General features: G+C 39.3%; 1 protein-coding gene across 10 annotated transcripts in view; it reads left to right on the top strand.

Annotated features, from left to right (window-relative positions):
- ELAVL2 (ELAV like RNA binding protein 2) overlaps nucleotides 1-12,426 on the top strand; it is a 173,816-nt gene that overhangs the window by 87,719 nt on the left and 73,671 nt on the right. For 7 of the 10 annotated variants that reach the window (XM_089487979.1, XM_089487967.1, XM_089487941.1 and 4 more), the window contains one exon: nucleotides 1,228-1,471. In XM_089487979.1, coding sequence (XP_089344105.1) covers nucleotides 1,243-1,471 — 229 coding nt within the window. In that variant the 5' untranslated portion in view covers nucleotides 1,228-1,242. The remainder of the gene's footprint in view (nucleotides 1-1,227; nucleotides 1,472-12,426) is intronic. The other 3 variants (XM_089487959.1, XM_089487933.1, XM_089487925.1) reach the window with 1 other exon arrangement.

The following is a 12,426-nucleotide window of genomic DNA, read 5'->3' as shown; positions in this document are numbered from 1 at the left end:
GGTATGGGGGAACACATTCTTCTGGATAATCCATAATCAGTATTCCTCTTCTTGGAGAGGAGTAATTGTAATCTTGCAAAGACCAGAATTGACTTACTCCTAGATAGTCTCTTTCTAACTTTAAAAGAATGAATGCATGTCGTAACAAAAAAGGCATTTGCTGACTTGATGCTGAGATCTGCCTTTGAGTTTAGCTTAGAGAGCTGCCATGCTAGTGCAGTGTGCACACTGGTGTAGTTGATGAGATCTGGATTGTATTTTGTATTGACAAATTTGATTTAGATTCTCCACCCTTAATCTGGAAACTATCACAGGAAGCTGATAGATCTTGCACTCAGCAATAGTTAGCATCTGCCATATAGTAGCACACCTGAAGCTGGAATGAATTTCTGCACTTAGAATAGATTTTTGTTCAAAATATGCTATATCTTTTGCTTTGGTATTTTGGACAAGCAGCCTCAGTTCTTCTGACAGATAATCTGTATATCATTTCAGTTTAAAAAGAGGTGCATATATGCAGTCCTGGATTCTGTACTTGTAGGCATTAAGCAAAGCAGTAGATATAAAAGTAGTTGCATATAATTGGTGGTAAAGCTTTTCTTGCCTTTGAATCACCACAAAGAAGTGCTCCCATGGCCATACCAGCATTTTCATGCTACACATCAACTGCAGAGTTTTTGGAAAACAAAATTTGTATTTTGCAAGCAATGTGACCAATATGACCACCCCTCTTTAATACAGAAAAGTAACCAAAACAGTACATAGTTTTTAATAATGCATTTCATGAAATCTATTTCTGATTGTCATTGTTAATTCATCATTTTCAATAATTGTCAAAACTTCCTAAATACGATTTTTTTCAGGTAAACAACACTGAAACTTATTATGAATTTAGTATTTACCCAATTAAATATTAAGTCTTACTTGAAATAACTTAGCACTGGGTTATAAAAAATATTTTAAATTATTGCTATCAGTAACAGCTGCTAGGATTTTTCTCCCAAACCTAATTTAGAAAATCTTTTAGTGAAACCTTGGCTACTTTAAAGCTTTTAAATGGTTTCAGTTGCTCAAGAATTAAACTGTTTTGTTTTTATTGCAGAACCATTATTGTAGCCCTGACAATTGGGTGCTCTTGCATAGTGACAAAGCTTTAAATTCTTGGCTAGATTCACTAATAGATTCTGAAATATGAATTCTGACAGTTCCCATTTTCTCTGTTTTTAGCAGGTAATTGCTGCCATGGAAACACAACTGTCTAATGGGCCAACTTGCAATAACACAGCCAATGGTCCTACTACCATAAACAACAACTGCTCATCGCCAGTTGATTCTGGGAACACGGAGGACAGCAAAACCAATTTAATAGTCAACTATCTTCCTCAGAATATGACACAAGAAGAGCTCAAAAGTCTTTTTGGGAGCATTGGTGAGATAGAATCCTGCAAACTTGTAAGAGACAAAATAACAGGTATGTATCCTCCAGGGTTTTCCATATACACGTAGCATGTAAATGTCACTGTTTTGAACAGCATGAATAGCATTACTTGCAGATGACAGAAGAATGGTGTGGCATTGGCTTGGAAGATAGACCAGTTTTTCACTCAACCTAAAGAAGTAAAAGGCTTAATAAGGCCTTCAGGAAATAGCTTGTGAAGGTTTTAGATGCTTTTAGAGAAAAATAAAAATTGCAAAGACAACATATTCATCTGCTGCTTAATTTTTTAAAAAAAATTTCACATGGGGATATAAAATGAGGATTTTAGAATTGCTTGCTGTATGTTAATTTTCATTGAACACTGAGGACAGGGAGGATGATTTTTAAAAAAAAAAAATAGACGTGAAATTGTCCTATATTTCTGGCCACATTATCTTGTAATTCACATTAAATCTAATGAGCAAAAAGATCAAAACAAATATGCTTACAATGCAATCCTGTATCATTGAGTGCATTGGGTCTTTCTTCCAGTTCATAGGACTGCAGATTGGCCCTGATCTGTTCATCTTTTAGATCACAAAGCTAACACTGTGGAAGTGGAAATAATTTTCGTTAGAACAGCAGCAGCAACAACAATGGTGACCACAGTACAATGTGGGAACACATTATTTAGACTGGTTTTGTATGTACATGCCAGATGAGTATGTATACATATATTTAAAGCAAAGATTAGTTGTTTTACTCCTGTCTTAATAATCTTATTGTAACAAGAGTTGATTATTATAAAAAGTTTAACATGAATACAGAAATGTTACTGTTCTGATGCACAACAAATTTTGCACCCTTTCAGACATTAAATCTGATTTATAGGTTGCCAGTTGGTTGTGGCCCACCTTTTGCTCTCAAGCAGTGGTGCTTCACCTTTTTTTGGTTCAAGAGCTATAGCTGGAGAGCTGGAGGACTTGAGGCCACAATGAAATTTTTTTGTTGTGTGCCTGTGGGTTGTTTCTGACTTATGGTGACCTTAAAGCAAACCTATTCAGAGGAGGTGCTCCTTTGCCTTACTATGAGGTTGAGGGAATGTGACTTGCCTAAGGTCACCTAGTGGTTTCCCATGGCTGAGCAAGGATTTGAACCCTGGTCTCCAGAGTCATAGTCCAATGCTCAGATCACTACACCATTTTGGCTCTCAAATGAACATACCCATACATATATATCTCAGTGCTGAAGAATGCAGAGTCCCAAGCCTGTCTGCCTAATGACATCTATGAAATGTTGTGGGTGAAGGGAAAAATTCTTATTCTCCATTCATCTCCACTGAGATTGTCATTTTCTCTAGTTACCTTGGATGTTAGGGAACAGAGAAGCATCCAGATGTGGGGGACATTGTTTGTGTACTTCTGTACTTCTAGAAATTTGCAAACCCTATATTAGGCTTTTCCAAATGGAGGAAGTCACCTTCTGGCTTGGTTTCAAGTTTGTGCATTTGCATTATCCTCTTGGTAGCTTCCCAGTATTGCATTTCATCCCCCCCCCCCCCACACACACATTCCATTCATCACCCTTTTCAAAACTTGTCTATTATACTGACACTTGGATATTGACATCTTTCCTAAACTTCCAGGGCTAAAAGGCAATAAAGAATCTTAAAATGTAAAAACAGTACTTTAAATGACTTGCATTTACAGCTGAAAGTCAGCTTGAATAATTAGTGTATGAGGTATTAGTGGCTTTCTCAACTTAAGTAGTTTTGGCTTGGCTTAATTCTCCTAATAGTTAAGGACTGTGGATATGGTTTGCCAATATGTCTGTAATAATACCGAGGCAATCTTCTAACAACTCACTGATGTACTTAGATAATGGCAATTTGAAAAGATCTGTAGGTGTCAATCCTCAGATCTGCTGACCACTGCAGAAGGGATGGTTGAAATAGTTACCATTTTGGTAATTCCAAGTATTCCTCACTTGGAATTGTTCAGTATGTAGAGAGATCTTGCAGCACCTTTGAGACTAACTGAAAGACTCTATGTGGAAATGAAGTGGCAAGACCAGTTTGTGCCAGAGGATAAATGGACATAAATCAGACATTAGGAATGAGAATACACAAAAAAAGGTGGCAGAACATTTCAGTCTCCCTAGGCATTCCATCCCATACTTCAGAACAGCGTTCCTTGAACAAAACAACTACAGTCAGCCCGTGCCATATGCGGGCTTCCTTTATGTGGCTTTCAGCTTACGTTGAAGCTGTGGTATAATTAAATGAATGGTGCGTGCACCCCATTGATTTCAGTGGAGTGTGAGCATACGAGGTTTTCTCCTTACACAGCAGGGGGGGGGGGGTCCAGAATGGATCCCCCTCATAAGGAAAGGGCTGATTGTACAAAGGTAGATTAGAAAGAGAAACAGCAGATTTGGAGTTCGTCCATAAACTTCAGTCTCTCAGCAATGGATTGAGCAGGGATAATGGCTTCCTGGCTACTACACACATTTCAACACTATCTGAGCTCATCCTCAGGAAGGCATACTACACTCATCTATTCTTCCTACCTACAGGCTAGTTTCCAAAGCCAAACTGGTCTTGCCACTTCATTTCCACAAACAATGGCTCATTCCCAGTGTCTTTGTTCACTAATGACCATAGTTAAAACTGGATTTGCCACTTCATTTCCATACATAAAAGATTTTGAATTTGAATTGACATTTTCACATACCAATGGCATATATATGTCTGTTCCTGGTTTCCACTCCACTATATGCATCTGAGGAAGTAGACTGATGTCTATGAAAGCTCATGCTGCCAACTTCTTTCTTTCAGTGAGCCTCAAAGGTGCTACAGGATCTCTCTACATACTGATTCTACAGACTATCATTATAGGATTCTACTACATTGGAATATTAGAATAACATGATGATTATCCAGGTTTATTTGCCCTTTTATACATGTTTTCTCCACAGAGTGAAAATGTTGTGGTGCATCTGGTAATCTTTTGCAGTTGACAGACTTCAGGCTAGTGGCGACTAAAATGGGGAAAGGTCTGGAAACCTTGCCCTATGAGGAACGACTCAGGGAGCTGGGGATGTTTAGCCTGGAGAAGAGAAGGTTAAGAGGTGATATGATAGTCCTATTTAAACACTTGAAGGGATGTCATATTGAGGAGGGAGCAAGCTTGTTTTCTGCTGCTCCAGAGACTAGGACCCAGAGCAATGGATGCAAGCTACAGGAAAAGAGATTCCACCTCAACATTAGGAGGAATTTCCTGACAGTAAGGGCTGTTCGACAGTGGAACACACTTCCTAGGAGTGTAGTGGAGGCTCCCTCCTTGGAGGTCTTCAAACGGAGGCTGGATGGCCATCTGTCAGTGATGCTTTGATCTGGATTTCCTGCATGGCAGGGGGTTGGACTGGATGGCCCTTGCGGTCTCTTCCAACTCTATGATTCTATGATTCTATGGATCTAGAACTCTGAGATCCACTAACCAGAGTCAGATATAAGAGACATATATGTAGAAACTAAGATTTGTTACACATGTCAAATCTTTTTGACATGTGTAACAAATTTACTAAACCTCACCCAGAGATTTACTAGTAGATTTTGATCATCCTTTTCTTCTGAAGCCAATATTTTGTGAGCCTCTGGTAGCTGAGGTCTCTTAACAGAAATATAGCATTCACTTGGTATGTATAGCAACATTTAAAATATATTTTTTGAAGATATCCAAGAAAGTAATTGGAGTACTGCAGGCACACATTTTAAAAATTGTCTAGAGTATCTCTGGTTAGTTCCTAATGGAAAGTGGAATCAATTTTAATATCCAGTTGAGTCAAAATACTTACCAGTGATTGTAAGTGTTAATCTAATTAATGATGAAGGCTGATCATTCTTCTTTTCTTTTTAAAATACCTTCTGTGCAGGAGAAAGTGGACTGTTAAGTCTGTCTGCAGGTGGGGAATGCAACTATATTTTCAACTAGCTACTTGATGTGTTTTTATTTCTTTAGTTAAGTGTCTGCTTTTCTCCATTCTCCTTCTTTATGGCTAGGTGATTATCTAGAACTGTCTCTGGTTTGACAAAATGGTTATGTATCTTTTGGGCTTCCATAAGGAGAATCAAATAGTTTTGTACTCAAACTGGTTCCCTGGTGATACAAGAGTCTGGTAATCCCAGTCTGACAAGCCTCCTTCCCCCTGCGTCTGTCCTCTCATTAAGTTACATCCTTTCTGCCAGTGCTTAATAGGATTATGGCTTTGTTTATTACTGGACAAAGAGATTTCCGACTGTCCAGTCACACCTTGGCTATAGTGGAAAAAGCAGTTGGCTAGGGCTGTACGAAGCTGTTTTATGTTTAATAAAGCTTCAGAGTGTAACAGAAGGAGGATGTGGGAATGCTAAATCACTTCTTTGGATCCTTCCATATAATAGTCTTCTGAAGAGGGCTTGGGGCATAGCAAACTTCTACTTTTTCTTGCAGTCTAATAACTGCTTTCTCAAATAACTCGCAGCATGACAGCAAACAGCTGCTGTTTTTATGTCAGCTTCTGTCTTTGAAAAGTAACACATTTGAGGCAATATTTTGCTAGGAGTTTGAAAGCTTCCTTGTCCTATAAGAAGCTTATGTTTGATACAGCCCTGCTGTAAAACCTGTTTTTAGGTTAAGAAAAAGCACGTTACACTCTGCAACCTGTTCTGTGATTTCGTGTTACAACAGGTTGAGATTATTTGTTGCTGTGGCACGCTTGTATTGCATGTGTTCTGTTTTTGACTTAAACTTCATTTGCAGCAGAATGTGTTTATGTTAAATCCTAAATTTGTGCAGATGCAGGTGGTAAGTGGTAGTCAGACAGTATTACAGAAGGTGGGGCAGTGTAGCTACTTGGTTGTTGGGGGTTTGGTTTTTTGACATCTCTTTCAAGATCTGATTTGAAAATGCTTTTCTTGGCATGTTCAAACCTTATGGGGTAGGAATTGATGACAATTGGTTGCTTGTTTATATGCAGCTGTATTCAGATCTGAATTGCTGTGGCAAATCATGAAATGTGTATTCTGCACCAGTGTAGCAACAACACCTTAATATTTGGTAGCTTTTTAGGCACCTAGAGTTTGTTGTTGTTGTTGTTCTCAGTGGGTCAGATTGTTTTAAAAATCTTATTAAAATCCCCCAACTTTATTCTGAGATTTGTCTGTGTACAGTTGTCCCCATTTTAGCTAGTGTACGGTCATTAATTTCTGAGGAAGCACCCATTTTAGATTGACAAAGCTATACAATACTGTTTAATTCCTAGAAGATTGAATGACATGGAGAGGAAGATAATGGATATTCTCAAGTTATTTTCGAACAGAATTTTATATGGAAACTTTGACCTGGACTAACACCTATTCTAATTGTTGCTCCTCCTCCTCCAAAACAAATTAAAATTTAATGAAAATGAAACTGAAAGATAGCTACTGGCAAACCTGACTGTCTGGGGCTGCATGTGGTCTGTGGCCTGTTATGCTCATCTCTGGTTTAATGTTTCAATATGCATTGCTCATCTGTATGTGTATAGTAAGGTGGGCATGGACAAAGACTGTGAGGATACAGGTTGATTCTCCCTTACCAGAAATGCATGGAACCAGTGTTTTTTTAGATTTTGGATTTTTTTTGTAAATTGGAATATCTGTATTAGCATATATGTACATAATGAGATACCTTGGAAGTGGGACCCAAGTCTAAACACAAAATTCATTTGTTTCATATACTCCTTACACACATAGCGTAAAAGCAATTTTATACATAATATAGTTAATAATTTTTTCTTGAAACCAAATTTGTGTACATTGAACCATCAGAAAGCAGTATCACTGTCTCAGCAACCCATGTGGACTATTTTGGATTTTGGAGTATTTTGGAATTCCAGATAATGGGATGTTCAACCTGTTTTAATAAGTGTGTATTGTATGAGTTCGGCATCTTCTGACCTGTTATACGGTCAAGTATATTTCAGGTTATATGGGCAGAGTTGTGTTTATATGTCTGGAATCAGGTAAGTGCTACCAAAGATACTCTGATCCAGAAAACATTACGATATCAGTGCTCCTGTGTGGGGGTCTCTCCTGATCTCTGTGAGCTCCAGTATTTTCCTCCACATTTTTTTTAAAGTTACCTTGAATGAGAGCTGCATAGCGATTGCCAGGGCACATTACGTCTGCTTTGCTACATCATGGCTTGCTGTGAGATTCCAAGCTTTCAAATAATATATATTTCCTTCGCACGGGTGAAGGCCTAAGAAGGGCAGTACAGTAAGAACAGAATCAGATTACAGTAAGGAGTGGACAATTTAATGTTGTTTGCTGAACAATAGAAGGATCTGTATGCACTGATCCTCTAGAAGTGTGATAGCCCAGTTAGCATAAGAGTTAAGTTAGAGCTAAGTAGCCTCGTTCCACACCTAAAAAGAGGATATTTAAAAACAACTAAGCATAGTCAAAGTACTAGTATATTCCTGTCCTTTGAATTTTCTTTTTAAAAACAAAATTAAGTGATACAGGGAGTGGGGGGTAAAGTACGGTAACCAGTTTTTTTTATTAAAATGGTATAAAGAGAAGACTAAACAAGTGAGTTGAGAAAGATGCACAGTTAATAAAGCAGACAGGAAGAGAATCAGCCTATTTGAAATGTGGTGCTGGAAAAGAGCTTTGACACTACGGTGAGCTACTAAATGGATCTGAGAACAAATCAGGCCTGATTTGAACCATCATTAAAAAAATCTCCTTTGATCCCACTGCACTAGATAACCTTTGGCCAGTCTCCCATATCCCCTTTTTGGACAAAGTATTGGAACATGTGGTAGCCTCCCAGCTCCAGTCATTTCTAGATCCAATTCAGTCTGGCTTCATGCCTGGTTATGGGACAGCAACAGCTTTGGCCACCTTGGTAGGTGATCTATACAGGGAACCTGATGGGGGAGTGTGTCCCTGTAGGTTCTGCTAGCTTTTCTGTAGCTTTCAATACCATCGACCATAGTAGCCGTCTGGGTCGCCTCTTTGGAATGGGGCTTGAGGTCACTGTGTTACAGTGGCTTCAGTCATTCTTAAAGGGGTAGACTCAAAATGTGGTGCTGGGGGACTCTGGTTTGATGCCCTGGCCACTATCCTCTGATATCCTTCAGGAGGCTTGGTTCTGTCCCCCATTCTATTTGATATGTACACAGAACCACTAGGAGAGGTCATCTGGAGCTCTGAGGTTCAGTGTCATCAGTATGCTTATCAACATGTTCATGACACACAGTTCTAGCTGTCCTTTCCATCCAATTCCACAGAAACTGTTTCCCCCCCCACTAAACCAGTGTCTGCTATCAGTAATGGAGTGGATGAGAGTGAACAAATAGAAGTTTAATCCTGATGAGACAGAGGTGCTCCTGGTCAGTCAGAAGGCGGATAAGGGAAAAGGGATTAAGCCTGTAGTAGTTGGGGTTACACTCCCCCTGAAACCTCAGGTTTGCAGCTTGAGTGTGCTCCTGGACTTGGATCTAAGCCTGGATGCCCAGGTTTCGGCTGTGGCCAGGAGTGCATTTGAACAGTTAAAACTAGTGCACCAGCCATGAAAGTTCCCTGAGAATCCACATCTGGCTACGGTGACACATGCCTTGATTATATCTCATTTGGACTACTGTAATGCTCTACATGGGGTTACCTTTGGTGTTTGGAAGCTTCAGAGAGTTCAAAATGCTGTGGCCAGGCTGTGGGGCTGGGTACAGGGATCATATCCCCACTAACCCTGGTTGAAACACCTGGATTAGCTACAATTTCCTGGAAAAATCCAAAGTGCTGCTTTTGACATATAAACCCTACACAGCTACAGTCCAGACTATATAAAATACCATATCTGCATATATAAGCCAGTGTATGCATTAAGATCTGAAGAGGAGGTGTGGTTGATAAGGAGAGAGAGAGCCTTGTTGTGTGTGTAATGTGATGTGCTGTATTTTAAAATCTTTAAGGCCTCATTCCCACTTACCTCTTCATTCGATTCCTGAACCGATTCTTAAATCTGGTTCAGCAAACAGTGGTTCCCACTATGTTTGCGCCGGTTTCAAGAATCGGTGCAGGAAGCGACAGCCGTGACTTCCCTGCCATGCCTCCCTCCATCCTCCTGGCCATACCGGAGGTGGAGGAGAGGCCGGGGTGAAAGGAGAGAGGCAAGTTGGGAGGACTGAGGCACGCTGGGGCAGAAGGAGAGAGGCAAGCTGGGAGGATGGAGTAGGCATGGAGATATGGCCAGGAGGCTGGGGAAGCTGCTGCCAGTGGGAACCAGGGCGGATTCGAATTTAATTTGATTCTGCCTGGTTCCTACTCCCACTTCCAAATAAATCAATTCAGCCCAAAAAACGCCCCATTATACCAGTGTCTTTTCGATGCAGGTTAAATAGGTAAAAATGGGTAAAAGCCATGGCTCCCCTTTCCTAATTGGCTCAGTGATTTGAATTAAGTAGGAACCGTGGTGGGTTAAACCGGATCATTTGGAATCACGATCTGGTTTAAACCATAGTGGGAATGAGGCCTTTTCAACATTAGGAAGAACTTAGGCCTCATTCCCACTATGGTTTAAACCAGATCGTGATTCCAAATGATCCAGTTTAACCCACCACAGTTCCCACTTAATTCAAATCGTTGAACCGATTCAGTTCACCTAAACGTTAGGAAGATCTTCCTGACAGTAAGAGATGTTCAACAGTTCAATACACTCCCTTGGAGAGTGGTGGAATCTCCTTCTTTGAATGTTTTTAAACAGAGTCTGGATGGCCATCTGTCGGAGCTGCTTTGATTGTGACTTCCTGCACTGCAGGGGCTTAGACTGGATGGCCCTTGTGGTCTCTTCCACCTCTATGATTCTAAGTGACATTATATTGTAAATATGTTTTAAGTGCTTTTAACAGTATTGTTATTTAATTCTCTTTACTTTTGTAATAAATGCTTTAGCTATTGGGAGAAAGGCAGGTTTTTAAACTATTGTAAGCTGCTTCGGATTTCATTTTGGGAGAAAGGCAAGTTATAAGTGCAATAACAAACCTAATAACTCTCCCTAGAAGCCAAGAAGACTAAATTCAGGCTGTCATACTTTGGCCATATTAAGACATGACTCACTAGAATATATTATAATGCTTGGCAAGGTGCAGGGAAGTAGCAAAAGAGGAAGACCGCATACCACATGGACAGACTCAGAGTCTGACCATCTGGTATGCGGTCTTCCTCAGTCAGGAAAGCCCTAAATCTACAAGACTTGAGCAGGACTTTGGGGGATAGGGTGACTTGGAGACTCTCATTCATAGAGTCACCATAAGATGAAGTAGACTTGAAGGCAGTTAACAAGAAGACACTGTACAGTTCTGTATCATTGTTGTTGCTGTTGCTGTTGTTTTCCTTCAAGTTAGGTGACGCTAATATGAACCTTTCATGGAGCTTTCTGGAGCTGAGTGTGTGTGACTTGCCTAAGGTAACCCAGTGGGTTCTCATGGCTGGTGGTGGTGGGGGGGGGGGGGTTGAACCATGGTCTCCAGGGTCATAGTCCATGTTGAAACCACTACACCATGTTAGTTACTTTTTAACTGTCTCATCAACCAAGTGCCTCCCTAAGTTTCATGCTAATATATTTGAAGCATTTTGTATTTCTGGTCAATCTTTTTATTTTTTGGGGAGGGGGATAGCATGATTCTCACAATCTTTTTTAAAATAACCTTGTCCGTTCCCACTTTCCCAAAATTTGAGGGTTTTTTTTTTTTTTTTTGGCCTCATGTGGGTAGTATATTTTTTTATTTCTAATTAGCTTCCTTTATTGCAGTTATGCACCAACTGTCATACTCTTGGAATTCCTGGTACCTTTCCTGATTAACTTCTGCTGTGGTGGATTTGAACAACCCCCAAATCTGCCTTCTTTCAAATTTAATTGAATCATTTTTTAATTCATTTTTTCCTCATTTTTGAAGAAATTTCCTGATTTGAAGTTGATTATGCAGTTACTTATATGTTCTACCTTTGCGTATATATTTGATGGCACTGTAGTTTATATTCTAGGCATAACCTTTAATATTTTTGATTTGGGCCTTCCTTGGTTTCTGTAAGCAAACCTATAAACGTCTGTAGGTTCTGTACTTCGGTGTTCTGGGGGTGGTAGGAAACATCTCCACTGGGTAGAAGTTTCTTACTTCATTTAAAACACTTTCTGAAACTAAACACACTACATGATTGATGGCAAATCACATTAATATTAATAGGGCATCAAAAATACACCTTCATCAAGAAAATGTTGACAGGTCTTCAAGGAATAATTGGCTTATTTTTTAAAAAATATATAGTATTAACTAGTGGAAAAGTGAAAAACTTTCTAATTGACTTGGAACTTTTCTGTTTTTCATAACTGAAATAAGCATATTTAGTTGTTTTCTGGTTCTCTAAATATTATATGCTGTCAGGAGTTAAATGCTGACATATTTTTTTGTACTTAATCTGCTATCTTTTAATTAAAATATGAAGGAAATATCTAGGGTAATTTGTTCAGCTTGCTTTCTCATAGCATTTCTACGATGTTCCATTTCAGCTAGCTTTTTATTAAAAACTCATTTCATTAATAGTTTTCAACTTAGGCAGTCACAATGTTGAATGTAAATTTTATGAAGCATTCTCCAGTAAAATTATTTGATATGTTCCTAACCTGTCATATTTGTTTGTATCTTACCTTTTAGTTTAAAAGCTACACCACACGTGGTTACAAAGTTCTTGATGTTGTTATTGTTAATTGCTCTCAAGTTGTCTTTGACTTAGGTTAACTCCATGAATGAGAGCCCCCAAGTCCCCTTATCATCAACAGCCCTAGTCAGGTCTTGTAGGCTCATTGCCATTGCTTCCTTGATTGACTCTATCTGCCTGTAATGCCATCTTCTTTTCCTATTGCTTTCAATCTTACCAAGCATTATTATCTTTAGTAGTGAGTCATGTCTTCTCTTGATATGTCCAA

Source organism: Sceloporus occidentalis, unplaced genomic scaffold (assembly GCF_023333645.1).
Source record: "Sceloporus occidentalis isolate IW3139 unplaced genomic scaffold, rSceOcc1.0.p SCAF_1, whole genome shotgun sequence".
Classification (NCBI taxonomy): domain Eukaryota; kingdom Metazoa; phylum Chordata; class Lepidosauria; order Squamata; family Phrynosomatidae; genus Sceloporus; species Sceloporus occidentalis.
The sequence above is the reverse complement of the archived record's forward strand: the minus strand, read 5'-3'. Positions and strand labels throughout refer to the sequence as shown.